The sequence below is a fragment of the Urocampus carinirostris genome, chromosome 4 (assembly GCF_059441175.1).
Source record: "Urocampus carinirostris isolate Australia breed hairy pipefish chromosome 4, RoL_Ucar_1.0, whole genome shotgun sequence".
NCBI classification, from domain to species: domain Eukaryota; kingdom Metazoa; phylum Chordata; class Actinopteri; order Syngnathiformes; family Syngnathidae; genus Urocampus; species Urocampus carinirostris.
Genome location: NC_142352.1, coordinates 12415200 through 12429642, shown reverse-complemented (window position 1 = coordinate 12429642; position 14443 = coordinate 12415200). Strand labels below are relative to the sequence as shown.

General features: G+C 42.7%; 1 protein-coding gene across 2 annotated transcripts in view; it reads left to right on the top strand.

The window, feature by feature from the left end:
• Window positions 1-14443, top strand: part of syt7b (synaptotagmin VIIb) — a 173410-nt gene that overhangs the window by 105978 nt on the left and 52989 nt on the right. For both annotated transcript variants that reach the window (XM_088333670.1, XM_088333669.1), the window contains one exon: window positions 4574-4696. In XM_088333670.1, the coding sequence (XP_088189796.1) occupies window positions 4574-4696 (123 nt within the window). The remainder of the gene's footprint in view (window positions 1-4573; window positions 4697-14443) is intronic.

Genomic DNA, 14443 nt, shown 5'->3' with positions numbered 1-14443 from the left:
CCCAACACTTACATGACTTTTCTCAAAATCTTACAATTTATTTTGTTTTTTCAATTCAGTATGACAAAGAAAAACCTCTGCCATAATTCTGGCTGGGAGTCCTTGCACAATCGCCAAACACCCCTCTCCCCTTACTCCCCCACAATATATTGTCGACATAAATATTGATGACGAACTTTGATTCCCCTAAAGAAAAATACAGGATATTAGTTTTGTCCTTAAATCTACTGAGCCAATATAAAAGTCAAAGAACGGACCTGCTATTTTAACCAATAACAATGAAACCCTCCTGTGAATATCAAAGTGACACTATGTTATCAATTAAAACTGACCTTCCAGAAATACCACAATCAAAATGAAAACCTGAAAAAAAATATTTTCTCAATCATTATTCCATACCAGCGTCACGTTGCGGAGCGGGAAACAGGAAATAAGGACCCATTCGCGGACTCACAATTTATTGGGGAAAGAAGAGGTTGGCGCACAATCGATCCGGGAATCGATGGTCGCAGGAGTGAATTAGAAATCCACTCAAAAGAAAAGAATGTCTAAAAACAAACGGATGAGACCAAAAACAGAACAGGATCAAACGCTGGCAAATTTACAGACTAGGCATTTCTCAGAGTCAAACAGAACTTACAGAAATCTCACAGAAGGTTCACAAAGTTTAACAAACGCGCCGGCAAAGAACAGATAGAAGGAACGCGTTTAGTACTCCAAACGCAATCAGTCAATGTGCCTCAGTCGGTGTCCATGGGTGGGGCCAATTGGGCGCCGAGGCAACCACGCCAGAATCCGGCACCACCCAGCTGGGACCAACTGGGCGCCATGGCCAGACGTGACAACCAAACTTCATTTTTATTGATCAATTTAATATAATGTGTGTATTTTTCGAATGTACATAAATCCATAATCTTCGTAAAATGTATAAAAAAAAAAACAAACAAACAAAACAATAAAAAACGATGTTAGTACAGATGCTCCCTACTTACGAACATTCGCGTTACGAAAAACGGAAGATACGAACATTTTTTGGGGATGTCGGAAAATATCCGGACATTGCTGTGAGTTAAATTTTGTATTGTGCTTCGTTCCATTGCTACGGGCGTGTGGTGCTGTGAGAGTTCGCCTAGTACTCAGAAGAAGAAATCCGCTTCCTCTTCCTAGTTCGTGTGTAAACATACTATACTGTGTCACCAGCGCGCTAAGAATTTTGACATTTTTAATGTTTAATATCTCGTGCATCCATCCAATATGGGTGGTGTAAAGAAGAGGCGATCCGTTTATTTTGAAATTAAAGTGGAATAAGGAAGCTCGATGCGGTTGAGAAAATGGATGGATCGCTTTTTTTCGACCACTTTCTACCACGGAGGAGGAAGTCGCCTAACTCTTGAAGCTCATCTTCCAAAAGTAAGTTATCCTTATAGAGCATATTATTTCATTGAAAGTTCATTTTTTTAGTACAAAACAAGACAGCTTACTTATACAAGCCTTAAACATACTTATATAAACAAACATACATTCCGTACAAAATTTAGCACTGAAGCAACTTACGAACAAATTCAACTTACGAACAATCGTTCGTAAGTAGGGCAGCGTCTGTATTATGTATATGGCTGGTTACAAAAGTTGAACTCATGGTGAGGTTCTTTCGCGATAGGTCTCCATATATTTTGTAGTGTTCTTTGTGCTTTGTAGCACTCGTTTCAGGTTGCACTACACAAAGATGCGTTGATTTGATCAGTCCACGACTAGGGTAGCGGGGGTGCTGGAGCCCATACCGGCCGTCTTCAGGTAGTGGGCAGTAGCAGGGTTGGGTAGGGTTGGTTACTTTAACTGGATTACTTTCAATTACTTTTGGATAACTCTAATACCAAATATGCTAATAAAGACAAAATAAACCAAGTATGAATAAAATGATGACTCACAACACGTGGTAAGCTTTCTCTCCTGGCTTTGATCTCTTTGATCTCGGGCAAAACTAACATAAAATGCGACAGAAACAAAATGAAAATAAATCCAAACAGCTTGCCAACATCATTTTTGCCGTTCCGTGCATTCCGTTACTCCCCAAAACTGCACAAAATTTAGTCATTTTATTCATCTTTAGTGTCTTTTGTCTTTTATTAGCATATTTGGTATTGGAGTAATCCAAAAGTAATTGAAAGTAATCCAGTTAAAGTAACCCTACCCAACCCTGGGCAGTAGGCATGGGCAGATCAGTCCAATTATCGATATCATCAACCTTGCTCCTTGAATAATGTCACAATTATGTAAAAGAAAACAGACCTTCAATAAAAGGAGAAATATCCTGCCTTTTCAAAAAAAAACTAAAGGCATCAATATAATCTTATTTTAGACAATATGGTGTTGCCTTATTTAAAAAAATGATAGTAATAGTAATTTAGATGAAGATTGTTTTCCATGAGAATTAAGACACCTAGTCTACAAAAACACAACTCTTCCAAGAAAGGAATTATTGAGCAAGAATGTTCCGGAATTCTGTGTTTTCAGAGAGGATTTTGCTTTTGAAGGTGACCCAAAGCTCTTAATAATATAAAGCAGCTCAAATTGAATTATTCTACGTATTGTATTTGCACTTAGATCGATACTTCGCTCACAAAAATTTTCAAAGCGCTGTGTTGTTGGTAGCCCACTCTTTCTTTCAGCCAGCACTTTCTGTAACTCTCTTCTATCTATGCCTAATTAAGTGAGTAACAAACACTTTTATGACTACTTGACTTGTCCCTCTCCTTACCTGGACACCGGCTGGCCTGCTGCATCCAGCCTGCCAGACAGAAGAGAGGGAAACGATAATTTTAGACAGCCAAAAGCTAAAAATGGCAGAGGCAAACAGGAAGTGCAGTGCTGTGTGGACTTTTTTAACTACAGTACAGAAAAGGACAATGAAAAATGTTATCTGTGTGTGAAGTGGTCTGCTACTGTGGCAGCACCATAATTTTACATAAACACGTGACAGAAGCTCACCCTGCAAAGAGCAATGAGCTGCAATCAAAAATGTAAACATGTTACTGTTCCTGAACAAAAACCTGTTTATATGTTGTCACCATGGCAACAGAGCTTTTTACTGACCTTGTTTTCAATGGAAGATATTTTAGATGTTTTGCTGACATTGTTATGCAGTATATATATATTTCTGTAATACTGTGGAGAATTTTTTATGGGTTTGACTATCGACTTTTTCTATGTATTTTTTCGTATGAGTTATTTATTTTTCGAAAATCATTTTAGTGCCTAAATTTTGTGCTGTCTTTATTGTCAAAATAAACTAACTGAGAACCCTCCCCGGTTCTATCATTCAATAATCATGATGTTAACAAGAAAAATAATATATTTATTATGTATATGACCTGCGACTGGCTATACATAACTCGCAGGGTCTCGTAAAAAAAGCGCTACTATGTCGTTAAAACAGCTTCCAGTCAACTTTTCGAAGCGTTCGTTTCCAGTTTATCCAGTTTCATCTGGCAGTCCATCTTTATATTGTATTCTTTGGAAACAGCTACAGTATCATGGCAAATTAGGCAGACGAATTTCCACTTATCCTTGAAAGAGTGGCCTGTCATGATTGCCGATTGTCAGTCCCCGGATCAAACAAGCAAGCCTTACTCTCCCTCTTTTCAAATAAAAACCGAGAAACGTGCACTATTGAGTCCTGTGTCCGTTTCTGGTCTGTGACACGGCCCGCACAATCATCTTTCCTTTTTTTATTTACAGTTGAGTTGTCGAAAATGGGGTGGGCTAAAAATTTTAACTGAAAGCCAATACATGGTATCCAAAGGGCTACTGCTATCATCTGGTGAAATGGTGAATTTATTTTTTTCCAAATGTATTTTTACACTGCGGTCAACATTACTGGCGGGTCACATATTATTAATTTTACGACAGAGGTTTCGGGCCAGTAAAAAGTGGTTCACTGGCCATAACTGGCTCCCGGGCTGGACTTTGGACACACCTGCTTTAAGCTAATCAAAGATGTTGATGGAGAAAGCTTATGTATAATAGGAAACCTGTTTTGAAATAATTTTCAAATGAATATGTGAGTTTGGTTTCGTGTCCTCCTGATCATGTCCCAAATACAAAATCAATCATTTATTTGAAAGATGTCTTTCTATGAGGCAGCACGGCGGCGCAGTGGTTAGCGCATGTGCGGCACAGTTCATGTCTTGGGAACCTCCTGCGTGGGTTCAAATCCAGCTCCAGACTTCCTGTGCGGAGTTTGTATGTTCTCCCCGTGCTTGCGTGGGTTTCCTCCGGGCACTCCGGTTTCCTCCCACATTCCAAAGACATGCATTTCAGGTGGATTGGCCGGTCGAAATTGTCCCTAGGTGTGAATGAGCTAGCGTGTTGTCTGTCCCTGTGTGCTCTGCGATTGGCTGGCAACCAGTTCAGGGTGTCCCCTGCCCACTGCCCGATGATTGCTGGGATGGGCTCCAGCACCCCCGCGACCCTACTGAGGATAAGCGGTGTAGCTGATGAGATGAGATGAGATGTCTTTCTATGTGTGTACACTGAACTGGTTTGGTTTTTTTTGTGTGTCGTCTGTGTCCAGTGAAGGAAAGATGGTTGTTCTGTCTCTGGCAATTGGACTGGCTGAGCAAGATGACTTCGCTAACCTCCCTGACCTACAAGAAGCGCCAGCCAGCCAAGAGAACGAAACCACACCAGAGAAGAGGTATGTGGAAGCTAATTAGAAAGTCGTTGAGCGGACCTAAGGACTCGCTGAGGTGGCTGTGTGTCATAAAAGACTGAATGAGGTCATGCCATAATTGATATTCATTTGGCTGAGGGAACGACTCCTGTGATGAAACTACCTGAGGTACCTTCCACAAATTGCCCATCCATGTCTTAAGACAAAACCTATTAATTGACATTACTTTAATCTGTTTGGCTTGCGTCATTAAACCAACCTCTATTTTTCAAATTATCAACCTGGATCAATAAGTCTCGGACGAATTGACTCCACAAACCTTTCTCCCAAAGCTTTAGTGAAGCAGCTACTATTGAAAAAACGGTAGCCCCAATGTTTGTTACGAAATTGGTCCAACTACTACGAAGTCTAAGAAAAACCCCTGAGCAACTGGACCAAATAACTAACATTTACAGCGATCTAAAAGAATAATCACCTTAAAGGTAAACTATGTAATATTTGATGTAGTGCGTTGGAAAACGAGTGCTACTAAGCACATGGAAGAATACAAACTACAGAGACAAAACTGCACCAATTTTCTTCTATTTTTCTGGCCTGCCTTTCTGAATGTTTTTGGGGCTACCCGTAGCAGCAGGATGGCAGACAATGGAACGGATTAAAACGATTTACATTATTTTTAATGGGAAAAACGATTTCGGTGATCGAACAAATCCGTTTTCGAACAGGGTTCTGGAACGGATTATGGTCGAGCACCGAGGTTCCACCGTACTTACACGCGCCACACAAGCAAAATATGGCATCAGCAAGTAGAATCTTTTTAAATCGCAGACATCATTTTTGAGCGTAGTATGTGAAGTGTCTTTTTGTGTAAATACCTGCAGGATTTCTAACTATGAAAATCGTTTTTAATTTAAAAAATAAACAGTTTTTGTACTTTTAGTATACTGTTTTACTCAGAGTCAGCCACAGACCAAAGGCTAATATTACTCTGTACCAATATTCCCTCTAATTTTCCACGGGTCTAAGCGTTCACACAAAGTCAGTGAGCAACGCTTAAAACAACAGTGAGCAACCATAATCCCAAGTGTGGCAACTCAGTCATTATCAAACATGTCCAAAACTTGACATCAAGTTACATTTTGCTGAGTTTCCGGCAATGCAGAATTATTTTTCTCTTTTGAATGAATTGACTCATGTACTATTGCAAAGGTTGAACGGCCTACAAACGTCGTTTGTTCTTGCAATTCTTTCACAAGATATCCATTTCTTTTTATTTCCTGATATATTTTGTCGCATAATATTAACATTTTGGGGGCTTATTTAGTCGGTTGCACGATACAGACTTGTACTTAATCACATTTTTTAGTGGAAGTACAATGTTGGCAACAAGATTCACTTGATACAATTGGAAATTATTTGAATGCAACACAAACTTTTTCTGCTTTTTTCCGTGTTTTTTTTTCTACTTTTTTTTAAATTGCTTTAAAAGAATTCTCATTGTGTTTATTTTTTCCGAGCTGTTACTTTTTTCTTTTTGTTCTCCATTTACTTTTTTCCTACGTTTCTTTCTTTTCTTTTTTTCTGGCTTTATTCTAAATTTGTCCTTCTTTTTTTCTCTTCCTTTTGTTTCTTTTTTTCCCAGCTGTTCACTACTTTTTCATTTTGGTATTATTTTCGTTTTTGTTCTATTCCCCCCTTCTTCATTTTGTCATTTTGTGAATAGTTTTACATAATATTTGGTCATGTTTGGATTAAAGAAGCAAAAACAACCTGAAGAGCCGTTTAGGACCCGAAAGAGCCGGTTCCTTTTAGTGAGCCGAGCCGTAGAAGCCGGTTCTCGACAAACTCTACTAACTTTTCAACTTCGTTCGACATTGACTTCAAAATACCGCATTTAGGACACAACGTCAGGGGAACCCGTGTATTTTTACCTTTATGCACTGTAACTTTGACTTAAGTCGCTTCTTAATTAGTAATTTTGAGCCCTGATTTTTGTGCGCTGGCTAGATTTTCTTGTGCACTGAGAATGTGCGAGCAGTGCGCAGCTTAGAGGGAACACTGGTCTGTACTGGTAGGTTCATGAATGTTTTTATATCCTAAAACAGACAGAGGTTACATGGAGGGGCAGCACCAGCACCTTTCTTGTTCCGTCCCGATTGTCCTTCTATTTCCGTGTCTGGAGATCTGTCGAGTAGCACACTCTAATCACGGGTCAGCAAGAAATCTGAAGCTCCAGGGGTTGTTTGGGCCAATTCGTGTAGTGTTTATCCGCAAGGTATTACAGCTCTCCATCATCATCAATGCCCTTTTCCCCATCCTTTGGTTTCCTCACCAACTTAGGCCCTTGTTAGTGTCTGTTACAGAAGCATGCTGCTGGCAGTTTCAAAGAAGCCCATTAGACTCAAAACAATGGCTCCAATCGAGAATATGAATACATTTGAGGCACTGTTAGATATAAAGGAAAACACTGATACGGAGCATATTTGTATGGTGTTGTAATTTGGTTTGTATTAAATCAAATACAAGCCAAAGAAAAAAATAATAGTCCTTCTCAATTTACTTATAATGGGGTGTACATTATGATATTGTTTTCAATAAATCATAAAATAGCATCAGAATATGAAACAAACACATGGCGATCTACCCAGACCAGGAATCCGACAATGATCTGAATCTTCATAGAGCTCCACCTCAAGGTTGCGGTAGGAATTGGATTATTCCTTTGGTCTTGACTGTGGAGTACTACATTTTAATCAAGCTTTTAGTACATACCCATGGAGATGGGATACCCTAAATTGGAGAACGTCTAAGTTGTATTTATTTTTGCTTATTTGCTGAACCCTCTTGTTATTCATCTGAATTGTATTGGTGTAATAATGGTCTGTAGTCTGTACAGCCCTTTGAGACTTTTTGTGATTACGGGCTATACAAAAAAACATAATTTGACTCGACTTGACATGCATATTGGGCAGGCGTTGTTGGTCTCGGCGTTGTGGCGCATCCTACTTGGGCAAGGTGTCACAGACCGGAACGGACACAGGACTCAATTGCATGCGTTTCTCAGATTTTATTAAAAAAGAGTGAGAGTTAGGCTTGCTTTATTGCTGGATTCGAGGACTGGCGGAGAGCGGGATCGAGCAAGGCGGGGGTGACACTTCCGTGTCGGAAGAAGGCAGGCGGGAATGCCACGTCGTTTGACCAGGGCTGAAGATAAGAGACGATGTCGAGTTCGTAATAGTGATCGTAGGCAGGCGGCAGGCAGAACAGGCGTAGTCAGGTTCAGAAATGGGTCGAAAACGGGGATCAGGCAGAAAACAGATTCAACAAGGACGGAGTCGGACGGAAACGCTCACTGAGTGAAAACACAACAGCTCGCAACGATCTGACAAAGTTTGAACTGAAGTCGGGGGCTTAAGAAGGGTGTGGCCACCAATCAGCTTGTCCGGGCTGTTGGCGCCAATCAAGCTGCCACAGGTGTTCCAATTAGTGCAATTATGACACAAGGTTGTCGGGGCTTCACAAACCATTGTATTAACTTTTTTTAGCATTCAAAATTCAAACACAACATACAACTGTTACTGTAGTGAGTGATTCAACTACAAATATCAACACCTCACATTAACCTAAAACATATAATTAGCCTCGTTAACATACTAGCCTAAACTGATCACCAGCAAAATGTGCTGGAACATCTCTCATGGCTACAAAAAATTTGCAATGGGCATATTCACATGACAAGTTGAGATTTAATACATAGAAAGTCTGTAACTTTGACAGTTTTGGGGCCTCCAGCAACCTAAAGCTGCTTTAACCCTCTTGGCATGCCCATACATATTAAGTACATTTTCGTTTTTTTAAATTCAAAAGAGAGTGCATTGAAAAGTTAACACTTGGGAGCTCAAAATTCGCACAGGTTTTGAGAACATGTGAATGTTAAAAATGGCATTGTGCCGTTATTCATTTGGGAGCCAACCACATTGTCATGATTACTGATGTGACTCACCTTTGCCCGCTCATTTGGCGCCAACTGCCGCGGGTTCTGATTGGCTCCCTGTCAGTATTTGAACCCAGTCCTGTCTGTCCCCTGTGGTCAGTCCGTCTGCGAACCTCAGTTTATACTAGGCAAGCCTTTTTCGACCCTGACTCCCACCTGTACCTTTTTTGCTCCTGTCTGTCTCCGGCTACGACCTGTTTTGCTCCTGACCTCGTCTGCTCTCCCTTCCTGGCTTACGACTCTTTTCGTCCTCGACTACGTCTACTCTCCCGTTCTGGCTTACGACTCGTTTCCGACCCTAACCACACCTTGCTCTCCCAGTCCCGGCTACCGAACCGTTTTTCCGTCCCTGACACCGCCATCGCTCGCTACGGAAGATCCACTTCCGTGTTCGGATCACAATCTGAGTACAAGAGCGACTTGCTTCCCGCGTCCAGCGAACACTGGATCGTGGGTGCAGCCCTCCTTTTTTCCTTCAATAAAACTTGTGAGAACGCAATTGGGTCCTGTTTCCATTCTGGTCCTGACACACATTCACATAGTTTCCTTGCCCTCATGTAGGTTTTAGATCAGGGAATGGTGTAAAAATTGTCTGTAGTTTGCAATAATCTGTGGTCTGTGCAGCACTTTAAGACTCCTTTTGATCAAGGGCTAGACAAATAAACATGACTTGACTTGACATGCAGCTCTGAGCCACTTGTACACGGAAGCAGTTGTTTATCAATTTTGTTGGTATTTATTGGGGGTGCCTTGACACAAAACCTAGCTAAAAACACCCGCAGAGGGCCAAAGTACAACTTTGTGCATTTTTATAAAAATTAGTTTAACCATTTTGGAGCCTATAAATCACATACAAACACACACACACAAATTGGGATTTATAAAGTAGTTTAGATGGATTACATTTAGATAGATGAGATATAATGTTGCCCAAAAATGATGATTATACAAATTTGGTGGGAAAGCACACAGGCTATTCTATACGTATTCAATAGCCCTTACTATTCGCCACATACTCACATTTTAACCATCTGATCTTCTTGGATCCATCCAAAAGTGAGCAAAAACCTGTGCCCTTTGGGTGGGAATGGAGACCCCCCCCAGGACATCACGTGTTTGGCTTAGCTTTTTCTTCACCATGACAGCCATCAGCAGTGCACATCTCTGCAGATTGTAATCCAATTTGTCAATGCCCCACTCCATTTTCCACCTCTCACGAACAAGATACTCGAACGTGCCCACTTAAAGCAAGACCCCGAGAGAGTGCTCTGCCTTTTTCTGACTGAGGACCAGGGTTGGGTAGGGTTACTTTAACTGGATTACTTTCAATGTGTCACGGTCGCCTTGGTGACCAGTCTGCCCCGCCCTCTGGGCAACAGCTGAAGCAGTTTCCACTAATTGTGTGTCTGATTTAAGGCTGCATTGTGGGCTCTGCGGTTGCGGGTTCATTACTACTCATTCTTCACAATCCCGGTCTGTTATGCCTTGTCCTGTTTAGTCTGTTATGCCTTGTCCTGTTTTAGTCTGTTATGCCATGTCCCGTTGAGTTCGTGCCGGAGGAACTCTGTATTGTTCTGTTTTGCCTCGGAGTATTGGGCGACTTTTATTTTATTAAATAAAACCTATGGATCGTCAACGCATTTGAGTTCTCCCTTCATGCCTCCTGCCTCCGTTCTGGTCCGGTCACCTTCCACGCCACCACGTCTCTTGACAGAATGAACCCGCCAACAATTGAACTCAGCGAACGATCCCAGCGCGACTTTGGGAGAGCTGGAGTGCGCAGTTTGGCAGGCGCCTACTGAGTTGGCCTTCCCTGCCCGTTCGAACCACGGCCCCGCCCGTCGTGGCCCTTGCTGTGCCTCGAATGGGGTCCCAGGAAGAATTGACGCCTGCCTGCCCGACTCCCGTGCCGATTGCCTGCTATTCCCTCTCCCCTGCGTGCAAGTCCGACTCCGACTCCCAAGCCTGCCTGTTCGACTCCCAAGCCTGCCTGTTCGACTCCCAAGCCTGCCTGTTCGACTCCCAAGCCTGCCTGTTCGACTCCCAAGCCTGCCTGTTCGACTCCCAAGCCTGCCAGTTCGACTCCCAAGCCTGCCTGTTCGACTCCCATGCCTGCCTGTTCGACTCCCATGCCTGCCTGTTCGACTCCCATGCCTGCATTGAGTCTCCCTGTACTGATTTTGTTCAGTCTTTCCTGTCCTGTCTTGTCTGTTCTGAATCTGATCCCCCCTTGAGTCTGACTCTTCTGAATCTGATCCCCCCTTGAGTCTGACTCTTCTGAATCTGATCCCCCCTCGAGTCTGACTCTTCTGAATCTGATCCCCCCTTGAGTCTGACTCTTCTGAATCTGATCCCCCCTTGAGTCTGACTCTTCTGAATCTGTTCCCCCCTGAGTCTGACTCTTCTGAATCTGTTCCCCCCTGAGTCTGACTCTTCTGAATCTGTTCCCCCCTGAGTCTGACTCTTCTGAATCTGATCCCCCCTGAGTCTGACTCTTCTGAATCTGATAACCCCCTGAGTGCGACTCTTCTGCATCGGCCTGACCTGAGTGCGACTCTTCTGCATCGGCCTGACCTGAGTGCGACTCTTCTGCATCGGCCTGACCTGAGTGCGACTCTTCTGTAGAGGCCTGTCCTGTTTACCCGTTCTGATTTTGCCTGTTCTGATTTTGCCTGTCCTGTTTACCTGTTCTGATTCTGCTCTGATTTTGCCTGTCCTGTTCTCGTCAGTTCTGCCTGTCTGTTATCCCCTGTCCAGCTTGCCCGCCGGACCCCCCCCTGCCGAGCGCCGATTCCGATCCGCCCGACGCAGATGGCGCCTGTCTCTCCCCGTTCCTGCGTGTTCGGAGGAGGGAGCGGGGTTGCCCCAATCGTGAGCGTCGAACCATTCCGGGGCGTGAGGTTGTAATTTTTTCTTTTTTGGGACCTCGGGAGCTGTCCCTTAAGAGGGGGGCTCTGTCACGGTCGCCTTGGTGACCAGTCTGCCCCGCCCTCTGGGCAACAGCTGAAGCAGTTTCCACTAATTGTGTGTCTGATTTAAGGCTGCATTGTGGGCTCTGCGGTTGCGGGTTCATTACTACTCATTCTTCACAATCCCGGTCTGTTATGCCTTGTCCTGTTTAGTCTGTTATGCCTTGTCCTGTTTTAGTCTGTTATGCCATGTCCCGTTGAGTTCGTGCCGGAGGAACTCTGTATTGTTCTGTTTTGCCTCGGAGTATTGGGCGACTTTTATTTTATTAAATAAAACCTATGGATCGTCAACGCATTTGAGTTCTCCCTTCATGCCTCCTGCCTCCGTTCTGGTCCGGTCACCTTCCACGCCACCACGTCTCTTGACACAATGACTTTTGGATTACTCCAATACCAAATATGCTAATAAAAGACAAAAGAAACTAAATATGAATACAATGATGACTCACAACACGTGGTAAGCTTTCTCTCCTGGCTTTGATCTCTTTGATCTCCGGCAAAACTACCATAAAATGCGACAGAAACAAAATGAAAATAAATCCAAACAGCTTGCCAACATCATTTTTGCCGTTCCATGTATTCCGTTCCTCCCCAAGCCTGCACAAAATTTAGTCATTTTATTCATATTTAGTTTCTTTTGTCTTTTATTAGCATATTTGGTATTGGAGTAATCCAAAAGTAATCCAGTTAAAGTAACCCTACCCAACCCTGCTGAGGACCATCCCCTCATATTGGAAGGTGCTGATTATCATCCAAACATCTTCACATGGGTCTGGAAAAAAATGCAAAGGTAAAACTGTCATGGCCCAACAGTATTTCCTTGCTCGTGGAGTCTTCACAGTTGTGTTGTTGCTGTTCCTGTTGTTTTGGGCTATAAACAAATCGCTAATTATCCCCTCTGGTCCCCCCGTGTTTTCTGTTTTGCATGATTTCATGGCTCACCTGAAATTGTTCACGCTCATATTGCTGCCATGACACACAGAACTGTTATACCCATGGTTATAAGTGCAGTGTCTGGGTTTTGAAGTATGCAGACAGTTTTAAAGGGACAGTGTATGCCATTTGACCACTAGATGTTGCTGTAGAGCAGGGGTGTCAAACTCATTTTACCTCGGGGGCCACACCATAGAACAAACATTCTGTCGGGGGCCGGACTAGTAGATTAAAGAGAAAGAAAAGGAGAGATAAAGAAATAAGAGAAAGAGGGAGGGAAAAGGAGAGGGGGCGGGATAGAGAAAGAAAAAAGAGAGGGAGGGAGAGAGCGTGAGAAACAAAAGAGATAAAAAGTCGTGAGAGAGGGGTAAAAGAAAGGGAGAGGAAGAAAGAAATCCAAAGAGAAATAGAAAGACAGAAGGGGAGAAAAGAGAAAAGAAAGCGCGAAGGGTAGGAAGAGAGAAAGAGAAAAGAGAGAAAAGGAAATAAGGAAGTTAGAGCAAAAGAAGTTAAAAAGATAGAGAGAGAAAGAGACAAGGAGCCACAAAGGAAGAGAAAAAGAGAGACACAGAAAGTGAAAGAGACAGAGACAGAGAGTGGGAGAAAAATGGTGGAAAAAAGAGAGCGAGAGAGAAATAAATACAAGTACAATGTCTTTGTGAGAGGCACCTGGCTTTGGCAACATCAAGTTGACATATTTCAACCTGCAGCTTGTTTTTCTCTTGCGCTTCTCTGAGTGTTGTCTCGCGGGCCAGATTCAATCCCTTAGCGGGCCTGATCCGGCCCGCGGGCCGCCTGTTCGACACCTGTGCTGTAGAGTGTCATGCAACCGAAAACGGGTGCAAAAAAAAAAGAACAATGAATAAAAGTACCGTATTTTCCACACTATATGGCGCACCTAAAATCCTTCAATATTTTCAAAAGCTGACCATGCGCCTTATAAAACAGTGCGACTGATATATGGATGAATATTCAGTCACAACAGGTCTCACAACTATAGCCGCGGACTCAATTTTCCTCCGTGGAAGAATTAGTGCACGGTGCATGCTGGGATATGTATACAGACGCTCCCCTACTTACGAACGAGGTTCCGGACAATCGTTCGTAAGTTGATTTTTTTCGTAAGTTGCTTCAGTGCTATATTTTGTAGTGACGGTATGTTTAAGGTTGATATAGCTTGTATAAGTGACCTGTATTCTTTTGTACTGAAAAAGAAATATTTGATAAAATGATCTGCTCTACAAAGATAAATGAAGTGAAGTTTAAAGTACTTTTGGAAGATGGGCTTCAAGAGTTAGGCAACTTCCTCCTCTGTGGTTGAAAGTGCCCGAAAAAAAGCAATCCAAGCATATTCTCAACCGCATCAAGCTTTCTTATTCCACTTTCATTACAACAGAAACAGCATGCCTCTTCTTTACGCTTCACACCAACCATATTGAATGGATGCACAATATTAAACAATAAAAATGTCACTTATTAGCTCTCTGGAGATACAGTACAGTATGTTTCCACACAAACTAGTAAGAGGAAGCAGATTTCTTCTTTGGGATGCATCCTATGTGACCTCTCACAGCGCCACACGCCGATTGTCCGGATATTTTTCGACATCCTGAAGAAAATGTTCGTATCTACCGTTGTTCGTAACTCGAATGTTCGTAGGTAGGGTGGCATCAGTACCAGCTTTTAATTTCCCAACCAATGTGTCAATCATCATTTGAGTCGGTCACCATTGGCTAAAGTTATTCGTAGGTAGAGGAGGCGGGTCCTTTTTAGCATTTACAGGCTCGTGTAGGCTTAAGCGAGGTAAAACAAAGCCTGAGATTTGTAAGTGGGAATTATGAGGCTAAACAGACAGCTAGCAACAAGCAACGGCCA